General features: G+C 39.3%; 1 protein-coding gene across 1 annotated transcript in view; it reads right to left on the bottom strand.

The window, feature by feature from the left end:
• LOC123883792 (receptor-like protein kinase 5) overlaps positions 1-15,540 on the bottom strand; it is a 40,077-nt gene that overhangs the window by 14,253 nt on the left and 10,284 nt on the right. Inside the window, exon 2 of the mRNA XM_045932727.1 lies at positions 12,879-14,466. Coding sequence (XP_045788683.1) covers positions 12,879-14,466 — 1,588 coding nt within the window. The remainder of the gene's footprint in view (positions 1-12,878; positions 14,467-15,540) is intronic.

Here is a 15,540-nt window from a genome sequence, read left to right as displayed (position 1 = left end):
TGCCTACTCTGGGGGATACCAATCCAGGAAGGAAATCCACTAATAGCTCTAGTTACTAAGACCTCCAGCAAACCCTAGGATTTACGCCTTACACTAAGACCTCCAGCAAACCCCTGGTTTACGTCTTATAACCTCGACACTACTCATGCAACTTCTGCCTAGGAACTCCTAGACATGAGATCCCATCTCACTTCCACTCACACAACACAACCTGTGTTGATTATACAATGTTAAGAATGATGTGGCGACAACTTGCCAAGACAACACTTCACTTTTGCTTAAAAGCTTCAAGTGAATCACACACGGTAAACTCCGTACTTCAAAGCTTAGGAGTAACCTTAAAATAACAAACTCACTTCTTAACTTGTGTTATAGAATCCACAAGCAAGAATTACAATCAAACAATAAAAGACTCAACAAAGACTCAATATGTGAACTAATATTTTTCAATGAGATATCTATTCTTGAGCTTGGTCTTCGTATATATAATGATCTAGCACGCTCCTCTTACTTCACAAATGTTCAGACGCTCCTTGAGAATCATAAAGGATGATCTGATACTTTTTCAATCTTCATTAAGAGTATATCAAGACTTTCCAAAAGTGTTAAAGGACTTTATAGGATAATTGTGATCATACCGTTGTACCATTAAGTCTGTCTTATCCTTATAACTCCTGATCAGATCAAATCTCCATTGAGCGTGCTCTTTAAGTGGATTTCCATAAATAGCAGATGCTCTCATAAATGCGCGAGATTTCCTTGAATAAATATGATGTTGTAACATGTTTTCCAACATCTTGTTAGTATATTTGTTTTAGCAAAATTAAGCCAATTCAAATATCCAACAATCTCCCCCTTTGGCAATTTTTGGCTAAAACAATTTCAGGCCATTACCCTTGAGAGATTAAAAAGCGCAATCCTTCAAATCACCATGGTCACACAAAAGAAGGAATGTTAGAGCATCATTTAATCAAAATTTCACATAGGTGAAAAATATATGCATCAGAGGCAGCAGCAGCGGAGTTATCATCAAATTGCCTCGAGCAAAATAAATCGTGGTATCAGAGCAAAACATATATCATATGTCATATGTCATCAAAGGTGTTGTGACATATGGGAGAACATCTTCTAGCACATGTTCGTCCAATCAGGGCAGCATCCATTCAGTAGCAAACTCCCCCTGACTTCATCAGCTTGTGCATCATCTCAGGGTAAAATTTTTACTCCCCCTGAATACTTGCTTGCTGCTACTTAAAAACATGTCATAACAAAAGACACAACAACATGTAGCAGAAACAAACAAAGCAAAGTACTACTCCCCCTTTTTAGCCACAAAATGTGCCAAAACAGGAAAGTTAAGTATCCAAAGTGCAGAATTAAAAATACAGACCATGCACTCAGAAGGTGCTAAAATCCAGGGCACAAAACAACCCACAAACCAAATAACAAAGTGCAGTAAAACATTAAACAGATTACAAAATCATTCATCATCACTACTGTCAGAGGCTTCATCCTCATCTGTAGCAGTAGCATAACCTTCATCCTCATCTGCATTGTTTTGTTCACCTGTAGCAGTCACATTTGCACTAGCTTTGACAGGTACCTCATCAGCTTCCAATCCTTCAATCATTTTCAAGAACACAGTCTTCCTTTCCTCAAGCTCAGCCTGCTGTTTATCTATTTCCTGACATTGAATCTTTAAACCAGCAATAATCTCCCTTTTGGTCATAACACCAGCTCCAGCAGCAGATGTCCCAACATGATCAGTAACATTGTGATTACCAAAAAGCTTATGATGAAAAGTAAAACCAGACTCTCTCTTCTTTGGAGTGTCAGTCACAACCTTAATGTCTGGATACTGGGCCAAGATAATTCCACATAACAACGAGGGAAATGCTATTGGCATTTTCACAGCTGTTGATCTAATATGCTTAATGGTTTGATCAAAAATAAAGGTTCCATAGTCATAGTCAAACTTGGTTCCTACAGCATATATAAATCTACCCAGGTTTGTAGCAACATTGGTTGCATGCTTAGTTGGTACCCAATTTGTTGACCCTATCCTATTGAGGATGGCATATTTGACATTCAGTTTACTAGTGGGTATCAGCTTCTTCGTGGGCCAGACCTTAACCTTACCACCAGTTATCTCAGCACTCACAACATCATTAGCAACCTCTAATTCAGCCTTAGGTTCTATAGGTCTTCCTAAGTAGTTATTAATCACAATAGGAGAAAAATTGATACATTTACCTCTGACAAAAACTTTGTGGTAGTCCTTGCTCAGTGGGTTATCACATTCTTCAGGGATGTTCACCAGAAATTCTTTCACAAGCAGCTCATAACAGGGACTGAAGTCACAGACTGTCTTCATCAGACCAGCTTCCTTGATGTAGTCAAAGATGTCTTGACATTTGAGAGCATCTTTGATTAGTTCCCTTTCAACAGCCAATCTCCTTTGGTAAATATAGTCCCATCTTAGTGCAAAGGCAGCACGATGGAAGGAAATGTTATCACAGGGGGCTTCTTCAACACCTTGTGGAGCCTTCTTCACAGTAGTCTTCTTAGGGTTGGCAGAGGAGATGTTAACAACATCTTCAGCAACATCATAGTCTGAGTCACTAGATGACTCCTTCTTTCTCTTCAGTGTTTCCTTCTTCTTGGCAGGAGGGGAGAGAACCTTACTCCAACCTTTGACTGGTCCAACACCTTTTGTTTTCACTCTTGGTGCAGGAGTCTTGCTTGCAGTGGCCACAGCCTTCGCTGTACAGCTTCTCAATCTCTTTGTTATACCACCAGTTGATTTTTCAGCAGTCTTGGTGGTGACATAATCATCAACATCAACAACATCTTTCTCTTTTTCTTTCTCAGGTTCTGCAGGCTTGTCAGCTTCAACCTCTTGCTCATCTGTAGGGATGGACTGGTTACTTTCTTCAGATTGAGTGTCCCCTTCATTATCAGAAGTATCCTCATCAGCAGTTCCAGTTTCATCATCTGTGGACTCAGATGTTGTGGCAGTTGGCTCAACATCCTTTTCAGCAATAGTTTCCTTCACAGGTTCTTCCTCAGCAGTTCCAGCATCTTCATTCTCATTCAAGGATGTCTCAACATCGTTCATGACAACCTCTTCAGTAACAGCAGGGGTTGATTTTTCAGTCATCATATCAGCAATTGTTGGTGATTTCTCAGCAATATTAGGCTCAACCTCTGTAGGAGTGTCTTCCATCTCAGTATCAATAGGTAAACCATTCAGATCTCTCTTCTCAGCATCAGTTCCCAAATTATCTTGATTAGGGTTACCAGCAATTGAAATAAGTGTCTCAACAACTTCAGACACAGGTTTAGGGTTCTGAGACGCTACTTCAGTTGTTTTCTCGGATGTGTTAACATTCGATTCAAAAACCAAATCAGACATAGACAGAGCAAACTTAGATTTATAATCCCTTCTATTCCTTTTAGAAGTTCCTTTCTCAGATTTATTATCAGATGGAGAGATAGCATCACTTACTTTTGAAGTTTTCTTCTTTTCAACAGATTTTCCCTTTCCTTTCCTCTCAGCGACATTTGTTTGAGCTTTGGATTTGGAAGCACGAACAGTTGTAACAGGTACAGCATCCTTGATGATTAGTGCCTTTGATCGAGTAGAACGACCGGACTTTGTAGTTTGGGAAGATTCAGACATGTTTGGATGATGATTTTTGAGGGTTGAGGAGATGGATAGATGGAGTTTGATGAGCAAAGTGAGAGAATAGGGTTTGCAGACAAAGGTTAGAATTTGGAAGAAAAACAATTGAATGCGTGTGATGATGTATTTAAGGGAAGTTTGTAATGATTTCCCTAAATTAGCGTGCATTGATTGATGGGAGAGAAAACGGTTTCCTTTTGCACGCCACAACTGCAGTAACTGCTATGCTTCTTCATGCAGGCAAATTCCTAATTTGCCCCTTAAAAATTCAAATTGATTAGCATCAAGCGCCTTTGTAAAAATGTCAGCTAGCTGTTCACTTGTACCAATGTGCTTGAGTTCCACACAATTTTCTTCAACAAGGTCTCTGATGAAATGATGCCTGATGTCTATGTGTTTGGTTCTTGAGTGTTGAACTGGATTCTTTGATATATTGATTGCACTCAAGTTGTCACAATATAATGTCATGACATCTTGGTCGACATTATATTCTTTCAGCATCTGTTTCATCCACATCAGCTGGGAACAACTGCTTCCTGCAGCTATGTATTCAGCCTCTGCAGTAGACAGAGACACACAATTCTGCTTCTTGCTGAACCATGAGATTAAATTATCACCCAAAAAGAAACATCCTCCTGAAGTGCTCTTTCTATCATCAGCACTTCCAGCCCAATCTGCATCACAATACCCTATCAAAGTTGAGTTCTTGGTCTGGGAATACAGAATCCCATAATCACTGGTGCCCTTTATATACTTCAGAATCCTCTTGACTTGCACGAGATGGCTCATCTTTGGCTTGGCTTGATATCTTGCACAAACACCAACAGCAAAGGTGATGTCTGGTCTACTAGCTGTAAGATACAAGAGACTGCCAATCATGCTCCTGTATAGGCTTTGGTCAACATCAATGCCATTCTCATCTTTGGTTAGCTTCAGATGAGTAGCAGCTGGTGTTCTCTTGTGTGCTGCAGTGTCCATTCCAAACTTTTTGATCATGTTCTTCGCATACTTGCTTTGAGAGACAAATATGGTGTCTTCCATTTGTTTTACTTGCAGACCAAGGAAATATGTCAGCTCACCTACCAAACTCATTTCAAACTCTGATTGCATTTGTTGTACAAAATGTTGCACCATCTTTTCAGACATTCCACCAAATACTATGTCATCAACATAAATCTGGGCAATCATCAGCTTCTCTTCTTGTTCTTTAACAAACAAGGTTTTGTCATGGCCTCCTTTTCTGTATCCTTGACTAACAAGAAAATTTGTCAGCCTTTCATACCAGGCCCTTGGAGCCTGTTTCAGTCCATAAAGAGCCTTCTTCAGCTTGTACACATGATCAGGATTAGCAGGATCTACAAAACCTTTTGGCTGCTCCACATAAACTTCTTCATGTAAGTACCCATTAAGGAAGGCACTCTTGACATCCATTTGGTACAGCTTAAATTTGAAGATGCATGCTATACCAAGAAGTAGCCTAATAGATTCCAGTCTTGCAACTGGCGCAAATGTTTCATCAAAGTCAAGTCCTTCAACCTGAGTGTACCCTTGAGCCACTAATCTTGCCTTGTTTCTTGTTACAACACCATTTTCATCTGACTTGTTCTTGAACACCCATTTTGTGCCTATAACATTAACACCATTGGGTCTAGAAACAAGATCCCACACATCACTTCTTCTAAACTGAGTTAATTCATCTTGCATGGCTTCTATCCAGAACTCATCAGTGAGAGCCTCTTTTACATTTTTAGGCTCAACCTTTGAGACAAAACATGAATTAGTAACCACTTCATTTGTCCTTCTTGTAGCAATTCCCTGGTTAGGATTTCCTATGATGAGATCCTTGGGATGGTTCTTCTGTATTCTTATTGAAGGAACTTTACTCACAGGGCGAGGTGTAGGAATGGTTGATTCATCATCTGAATCTGATTCCTTTTCTGCTACAGCTTCTTCAGATGTTGGCAAAGTTGTTGCAACATCATCTTCAGTATCAGATGTTTTAGCAGATGTCAAATCATCTATCACAACATTGATAGATTCTACTATTACCTTAGTTCTCTGGTTGTAAACTCTGTAGGCCCTGCTGTTTGTTGAGTATCCAAGAAACAATCCTTCTTCACTTTTAGGATCCATTTTTCTTCTGTGCTCTCTATCAGATAGGATATAACACTTACTTCCAAACACATGAAAGTGTTTGACAGTTGGTTTTCTGCCTTTCCACAGTTCATATAGTGTAGTAGAAGTTCCAGTTCTGAGTGTGACACGATTGTGAATATAACAAGCAGTATGCATAGCCTCAGCCCAGAATTGATATGGAAGATGTTTTGCATGCAACATCACTCTGGCTGACTCTTGTATTGTCCTGTTCTTCCTCTCAACAACACCATTTTGTTGAGGTGTGATTGGAGCTGAAAATTCATGCTTGATTCCTTCAGAGATGCAGAATTCAAGAAAGCTTGCATTCTCAAACTCTTTACCATGATCACTTCGTATCCTAACAATAGCAGAGTTCTTTTCTCTTTGGAGTTGAAGACAAAGTTCTTTGAATGCATCAAAACTTTCAGATTTGTCTTTCAGAAATTCAATCCATGTGAACCTTGAAAAGTCATCTACCATGACAAACGCGTACCTTTTTCCTCCAAGGCTCTCCACTTGCATTGGCCCCATCAGGTCTATGTGCAATAATTCTAGTACCCTTGTTGTGGTAAGATGTTGCAACTTTGGATGCGACATCTTTGTCTGCTTTCCTATTTGACATTCTCCACATATACTCCCTTCCTCTATTTTGAGCTTTGGAAGTCCTCTGATTGCCTCTTTAGCTATTGCCTTTTTCATGCCTTTGAGGTGTAGGTGGCCAAGTTTTTGATGCCACAATTTTACCTCATCTTCTTTGCTAATAAGACATGTGGATACATCTTCTTCTTTAGGAATCCAGAGATAGCAGTTGTCTCTAGACCTTACTCCTTTCATCAACAGCTCTCCTTGCTCGTTTGTAACTAGGCATTCAGCTTTTGTGAAGTTAACTTTCATGCCTTGATCACAAAGTTGGCTTATGCTGATTAGATTAGCTTTAAGCCCTTTTACAAGCAGCACATTATCAAGCTTTGGTAAGCCATGGTTTGCAAGTTTACCAACTCCCTTGATCTCTCCTTTGGCTCCATCTCCAAAGGTCACAAAACTGGTAGCATATGACTTCAAGTCTTCAAGATAATGTTCAACACCTGTCATGTGTCTAGAACAGCCACTATCAAAGTACCAGGTTTCTCTTGAAGAAGCTCTCAAGGATGTATGAGCTATTAGACCTGTGATCTTCTTCTTTTCTCTCCATTCCTGTCTTGTCGTAACATTAGGAAAGACAGGAGTATAGAATTCTTGATGAACTCTCCTTGGATATCCGTGCAGCCTATAGCAGAAAGGTCTAATGTGTCCTTTCCTGCCACAATGATGACATGTCCAGTTATAGAACCTGGGCATAGAATGTCCCATCAGATGTTGCGACAATCCTCCCGACACAAACGTGCTGTTGATTGGAGTATGTATAGTAGCATTGTTGAACTTCATCTGCTGCTTTACTCTTTCATGTTCAAAACCAATGGGCTTAGGTTTCCCATAGTTTTGTCTCTGTAACATTTCCTCAAAGGCATCAGTACCTTTGGTCATCATTTTAGCCACTTTAGTGACTTGATCTAAATCAGCATTTAATTTGGTTACTTCTTCATTCTGTTCAGCAACTTTACACAAGAGGTTAGACTTCTCCATTTCCAGCTGTTGAATTTGACTACTCTGATCTTCAACCTTAGCATTGAGATTATCAATGTTTATGAGTAAGTCATTTTTCTCAGCTTGTAGTTTACCATTGATCTTCTTTTGTTTCTCTAATGCTTTGCAAACTTCTATACTTCTAGTATGAAGATCTTTATAAGTAGCAGCTAGTTCCTCATAAGTTACCTCCTCATCACATGATTCTGAGTCAGATACACAAACTCCTGTTAAAGCATTAACAAACTTGGCAGATTCTTCCTCCTCTGAATCTGTATCAGACCATGAAACCACAAGACTTTTCTTTTGCCTTTTTAGAAAGGTTGGACATTCAGGTCTGATATGTCCAAAACCTTCACATTCATGGCATTTCATTCCTCTTTCATCTTCATTTGTCTTTTTCTGAAAGCTGGACTGTTTGTTGTTGTTGAGTCGACCATTTGGCTTGTGCCTTTGATCCACTTTCTTCATCAACTTGTTGAACTGTCTTCCAAGCATAGCCATAGATTCAGCTAAGCTTTCTTCACCTTCAGATTCAATTTGTAAGTCATCAGCAGCACTTTTTGAAGCAAAGGCTAGATTCTTATCTTTCTTTTCATTTCTTCTGTTTAGGCCAATTTCATAGGTCTGAAGTGATCCTATGAGTTCATCTAAATTTAGACTTGAAAGATCATGAGCCTCTTCAATAGCTGTCACCTTCATATCAAATCTTTTAGGCAAAGATCTGAGTATTTTTCCAACTAGCTCCTCATCTGAGATAGGTTTTCCTAGTGCATCAAACGAATTTGCAAAATCAAGCACATTCATCTGAAAGTCATGAATGGTTTCTTCCTCCTTCATTCTGAGATTCTCAAAATTGGTTTTGAGCATCTGAAGTTTAGATAGCTTAACTTTTGATGTTCCTTCATGAGCTTTTCTCAGAACTTCCCAGGCATGCTTAGCAGTAATACATCTCTTAACAAGCCTGAACATGTTTGCATCCACACCATTAAAAATAGCATACAAGGCTTTGGAGTTGCCAAGTGCCAGATCATCCTCATCTTTAGTCCATTCATCGTTTGGCTTCTTGACATCAGTTTTATTGCCATCTTTGTCAAGAACCATTGGTGGTTCCCATCCACGTAACACAGCCTTCCATGTCCTACTGTCAATTGATTTTATGAAAGCCTCCATTTTAGATTTCCAATAATCATAGTTCTCAGGACCTGTCAGTAAGGGGGGTTTAGACACTGACCCTCCTTCTTTATCCATTGTACCAGAAAGTACTCTCCCTGGAGCTCACCCAAAATAACAGAACAGGGTGCCTGCTCTGATGCCAATTGAAAATTCTGGTATCACTAGAATGATGTTGCCTAAGATGTCCCAACAACTACTTTATGATTAATGTTGTTTCTTTTGTTGGCACATCTTATATAACATATAAAAACTGACAGAAAATAAATAAATGACACAAGTAATTGTTAACCCAGTTCAGCCAACTGCCTACTCTGGGGGATACCAATCCAGGAAGGAAATCCACTAATAGCTCTAGTTACTAAGACCTCCAGCAAACCCTAGGATTTACGCCTTACACTAAGACCTCCAGCAAACCCCTGGTTTACGTCTTATAACCTCGACACTACTCATGCAACTTCTGCCTAGGAACTCCTAGACATGAGATCCCATCTCACTTCCACTCACACAACACAACCTGTGTTGATTATACAATGTTAAGAATGATGTGGCGACAACTTGCCAAGACAACACTTCACTTTTGCTTAAAAGCTTCAAGTGAATCACACACGGTAAACTCCGTACTTCAAAGCTTAGGAGTAACCTTAAAATAACAAACTCACTTCTTAACTTGTGTTATAGAATCCACAAGCAAGAATTACAATCAAACAATAAAAGACTCAACAAAGACTCAATATGTGAACTAATATTTTTCAATGAGATATCTATTCTTGAGCTTGGTCTTCATATATATAATGATCTAGCACGCTCCTCTTACTTCACAAATGTTCAGACGCTCCTTGAGAATCATAAAGGATGATCTGATACTTTTTCAATCTTCATTAAGAGTATATCAAGACTTTCCAAAAGTGTTAAAGGACTTTATAGGATAATTGTGATCATACCGTTGTACCATTAAGTCTGTCTTATCCTTATAACTCCTGATCAGATCAAATCTCCATTGAGCGTGCTCTTTAAGTGGATTTCCATAAATAGCAGATGCTCTCATAAATGCGCGAGATTTCCTTGAATAAATATGATGTTGTAACATGTTTTCCAACATCTTGTTAGTATATTTGTTTTAGCAAAATTAAGCCAATTCAAATATCCAACAAAAGTTAATATGGAAATCCTACAAAAGTGTGAGAAGCCACAAAAAGGCAAAGGCTTACCTTTAGTTCAACCTTAAGTGGTGGAGGAAGAGGTTTGCTAGAATTGCTGGAACCTGCCTTCGACTTACTCCCTGCATTGGAGAAGTGCGCATAAGAGAAAAGCACGCAAGGTAAAAAATTATGCAAGTAAAAGTAGAACCAAAAGAATACCTCGGGCGTTCAGTTTCGACTTAATCTTGTTCAAAATAGATGAGTCGAACCCATTAGAAATAGCAGTAAGCAAGGCAGTCTTGTCAACCAGGCGTCCTTCATAGTGTCGAGACCACCAGGTAAAGAATTCCCGAGTGCAGGCATGTGAAGGAGCGAAGTCGAATGGGGTAAGCTCATAAGAAGGCTGACTGAAATGGTTCAAGAACGAATGGAACTGTGGTTCTGTCATGCCATGCTTGCCTAAACAAACCTCCCTCTCTTCCAAGTATATGCTCTTAGGAAGTATTTGAGTTAAGCCAAATTGGCGAGACACCAGGTTTGGGAAGTAGCCAACTAACCCAAAATCTCCAGAAGTCAAACCAATTCGACAAGACAAGACTGTAGGCATTAAATAAGCATTCCAAATGCTGTTGGTTACCATCTCAAATTCTGGTGGAGAAGGAAATCTATGAGTAAACCAAGGAGGACCAAGTGGCCTATCCACAAAAGGAGCAAAGCTAGGCTTGAATTTCCTCAGGCTGAGAAAAGCATTAAAATATTGCTGGAAAGCCACATCATAGCTAAGGCCTCTTTCCCTAGGAACCATTCTTGCCAGCCTTGTGCCTTCGATTTGGCGAGTTCTTGACTCCTCATAGTATGGCTCAGGCAAGAAAAGGTCGAGTTCAGCATGAAAAGTGGCAGTTAGCCATAATTGCAGCAACCAGAAGGGGCCAGCACCTAAAAAGGTAGATCCATCGCCTGTTCTTTTAAGGTGTTCACAAGCATCCCTCATAGATTCATAAAGACATCCAAGAATAAGTCGAGCGAAGTTGAATTGCTGACATTCATGTAGTTGAATAGCCATAGGGATGAATTTCTTGGCTACTTGGAGAGATTGAGTGCAGAAGACATACTGCGATAGCCATAAGGTTAGGAAAGCAACGTGTTCTTCGTCACTCACTTCATCACTAGTCTTTCGATTTTCCACAATGTATTTGGAGTAAGACTTGTTTCGAAAATCGAATTTGATGGTGTCGGAAGCTTTGCAAGGATCATAAGTGTCGCCAAGAGGTGATAGGCCAGTAATGGCAGCAACATCTAGCAGAGTAGGAGTCATCATGCCACATTCGAAGTGGAAAGTGTTGGTGGAAGACTCAAAGAAGTGTAAAGCAGCAATAATCATCTCTTGCTGGTATTTAAGGCCTGTCCGAGAAAGTTGAATAAGGTCATAAATACCACAGGCTTGCCAAATGTCAGCTTTATCACGTTGTACCCTGTCTAACCAGCCAAGGTATTGGTCATTCAAAGAAGGAGCCGATCGAAACACTCTGTTAGGCGCCTTGATATAGCTAAAATTATAGGGTTCACTAATGAAAACCCTAGGAGCACAAGGTTTATAAACAGGAAAAATAGACAGAACCTTGGAATTCCGACTCTTATCACTTGGTTTGGGTCCCCCAAACGCATGCACAAGGTTATCAACAGAATAAGGAAAGATTAATTGATTTTCCCAAAACTTTTGCAAGTCCAGACGCAATGATGGTTCTGGAACCACATCCGTATCGTAAGAAGAAAGAGTGGCGGCGGTCCACCTACCGGCGTAAGGAAGGATTTTTCCAACATCTGAAACTGACGCCATTGATGAAGGTGTAAAGATGGTGTAAAAGAACGGTGATTAGGGTTAAATTTGGGAATCACAGGTTGTTTGAGACAGTTGAGGAAAATCCGAGTGAAAAGAAAGTTGATGACTTGGTGATAGACAGAATGGTGAGAATAGGAAGTCTTTTGGAAGCAAGAATTCAAGAAAGAATCGCAGAAGATAAAGAAGAAGATGAATAGTTGACAGAGCGAAAATTGGAGAAAACGCAAGACAGGGAGGATCTAGCTATTTATAGAGGCACGTGATCTGATGAAAATAACAAATTCTTCAACTTCCTATGTTGACAAGTGTCCAAATCCCTTGACAGGCGGAAAGAGAAAAAAAAAAGGGGGAAAACAAGTTTTGGAGCCAATCCAAAGTTTTGAATGGCAGCCTAAACGATAGGCGAGATAAATGGAAAAGAAAGATATCCATTAATACTTTCAAAAACGCCACTTCCTCTCTCGATAGACACAGTCGAAAATGGCATTTTTGGGGGGCAATTTGTTGGATATAAATTTGGTATTTATCAATTAAATATAATTGGTGGGTCCAATATTTATTTGGAGGTGATATTGTCAAAATAAAACTTTCAAAGTTGGTGTCGAGAGCTAACTATGTCGAAGCCAAGGAGCGTTTCGAGAGCTATGTAAAACGCGTTCAGTTTTGGTTTTGCCAGAAGGCTATCGAAAGCGCGAAATCGAATCGAGAGATAGTTGGGCCAAGCCCAAAAAAGAAACAACGAACGGCCCAAAAGGCATTGGCGCGCGCTGAAGGAATGGAAGATGAAAGTGGAGAACGTGGTCGACGTGGCAGATCGAAGAGCGTCCAGATGATCAAGAAGCAGTTACCACTTTGCAGTAGTATTTATAGTAGTTTTTCATTCAGAACAAGGGTCACAAAATTTTATACAAACACTCTCTCTAAAATTCTAAGTACTCAGCGATCGAACGAACGAAATTCAGAGGAGAAATGTATGTTTTGTGAACCATCTTTACTTGTAATTGCTTTTCATTTAATGCAATTTGCTTTCCAGTAATTCTCTTTAAGTTTAGTTCCAACTACTTGCTCGAGAAACTGCTATTTCGAGGCGATTCGAATTAGTTTCTCTTGTACTTTGAAAACTATTTAATTTCTAAGTATCTGATTCCTTGTTAAAACGAACATTCAAACCGTTTTCTTAAAACGAATAAAACACAAAATTGTCCTGAGATTTACTAGTTGGTCACGCGAGTTTAAATACTTAAACTAGCGGTTGTTTACCAAATTTTCACGTAAACACCTAGCCAAACCAAAATCGGCAACTTTTGCATTGAATTGAGAATCCAAAAGAATGTTACTTGTTTTCACATCTCGATGAACAATAGGCGGCGAGCAATCATTATGCATGTAGCACAAACCTTGTGCAGCTCCAATGGCTATATGCAATCTCTTTGGCCAATCAATGATGTTACCATTTACAGTTCCCGACACAGCCGGTGACTTACTTTTCTTGTGCAGCCACCTATCAAGGCTTTGATGTTCATGATACTCGTATACAAGGAGTAGCGAATCATCACTTGAGATACAACACATCAACTTCACAATGTTGTTATGCCGAATTTTGCTAAGTATTTCAACTTCTGCAAGAAATGAATCCACAAGCTTCTGATCCAACTTTCTGCTATTTCCTCTGATCTTTTTCACTGCAACATAGCCTAAACCCTCAACAGCGACGCGATAAACAGAACCAAATCCACCGCTACCAATGATATTATGTTCTAACATCGAGGACACAATATTTGATTTTGTGAAACTTAGCCTCTGAAATGAAGTTAGCTTCCATGTCCTTTTCATTAACCGCTTTCTTTTTCTGTAAAAACTGATTGACAAGAATAATGCCAAGAAAACTGTTAAAGAAGCTACTACCACCAAGATTACGACCAACGCCTTAGACATGGTTGAGTCTCCTCTTCTTCTTCTTGCAGTTCCAGAATTGCACAAAGCAAGGTTTAGTACTAATTTATCAACACATAGACCAGAGTTGTTTAGAAAGCTGCTTTCATACGCAAGGTTTTCGAAATCACTTGGAATCCGCCCTATCAAATAATTTGATGATAGATTGAGATTTGTGAGTCTCAAAGATAGCCGAGGTGGAATTCGGCCGGAGATTTTGTTTTCTGATAAGTCCAACACACTTAGCGAAGGTAACCGACAAATTGCATCAGGTATTTCGCCAGATAGTTGATTGTGGCTGAGGTTTAGTGTTACTAGAGACTTCCATGATGTTATATCCGTTGAAATTTGACCGGTGATCTGGTTTTGATCAAGTAGAAGAGTTTCTAGCTGAGGAAGAGATGCTAACTCCGACGGAATACTTCCATTGAAAAAGTTGTTACTAGCATTGAACTTCACTAACTTCTTCCAAGAAGAAACTCCATTCGGAATTGTACCTGAAAATCGATTGTGACTTACGGCTAATTCTGAAAGATTCCGAGCTAATCTGTCGGGACGCTGGCCAGTGAACATGTTCTCACTTATCCTAATTGTTGTCAAGTACATAGATGTCCATAAACCATTAGGAATTTCACCAGAAAACTCATTATTCTCAAGTCTCAGATACTGTAAACTGCTACAACTACCTAAAGATTTCGGCAACTCACCACTTAGATTATTGTCATAAGCAGTTAAACCAACTAACCTTCCATGATAGCACAAATTCTGTGGTAGCTTGCCATTGAAACTATTAGATGCAATCTGAAAAGTTTCAAGTTTAGAAAACCTACCAAAACTTTGAGGAAGATTACCTGATAAATTGTTCTGAAAAACAATAAAATCAGTCAGAGCCTGCAAATTACCGATGCTTTCCGGTACCTTGCCGGATAATCGATTTGTAAACAAGGCCAAGTATGAAAATGAAAAACAAGATTAGAATGAACAAAATAGATTTTGTCATTTGGTTGTTTTTGGTTCACACACTATGATAAGATTCAATGAAGTGAAGAACTTAAATCTATGTGAAAAGCATCTCTCTTACTTACAAGTCAAAAGACATTAAGGTTTGGAATCATTGTAGTTAGGAAAAAGTGATTATGCAGTAGTGCACTGCTTCAAGTGTATGATTGGTTATATTTTTGGGGAAATGGATTTGGTAGTCATCGTGGAAGTGCTATTGTCCAAAAAATTCGAAAATTATTGGATCTTGAGTGGGAAGTTGTTGTTCGGCACTTATATCGTGAGACAAATCTGTGTGCTGATGCGTTAGTCAATATTGATTTGCTCTTTGGGAAATGTCGAAAGGTTTTATGAGACACGTCCTGCTCATTTGATGAACGTATTGTTTGCTGAAGTTATGGGAATTACTACCACAAGACTAATCTTATTGTAATTTTTTTTTTGGGCTTATGCCCTCTTTGATATAAAAAAAGAAAAAATAGATTTTTTCAAAATAAAAAAAGAAGCTACCAAGAAGGGACAATTGGTCACGAGGGGCACTGTTAAAGTACATGTTAAAGTGACATCCGGAGATAATAAAGTTTTGAGATGTACTACTACATGTTATTTCTAATTCTACGCATATTTTCTAGTTTATATACAATTAATATACTAGTATATGGCTATAATCCACGGATAAGGAGTGTTGAGTCAACCCAATTGGGATTCGTCGAGTGGTGTTGGCTTGGGTCCTTGGAGTATGCTCCTCTCAAGGTCTCAGGTTCGATTCTCACTGGTGCCAATTTCGGTGGGCTAAGTTCATACAGAGCAAAAAAAACTCTGGTTTTAAATGGGCCCCCGCAAGTGGGCGGTGAGATTGGTCCCCTTGAATTAGTCGGTCCTAAGGCCGGATACCAAGTTTTCAAAAAAAAAAAAAAGGAGTGTTGAGTCACGAGGGGACAATGTGTCGATTCTAATACTTTTAATGGGTCACGAGGATCAGTTAGAGGATTATCTATATTGGGCTTAAG

The sequence above is a fragment of the Trifolium pratense genome, linkage group LG5, assembly GCF_020283565.1.
Source record: "Trifolium pratense cultivar HEN17-A07 linkage group LG5, ARS_RC_1.1, whole genome shotgun sequence".
Lineage (NCBI taxonomy): Eukaryota > Viridiplantae > Streptophyta > Magnoliopsida > Fabales > Fabaceae > Trifolium > Trifolium pratense.
The sequence above is the reverse complement of the archived record's forward strand: the minus strand, read 5'-3'. Positions and strand labels throughout refer to the sequence as shown.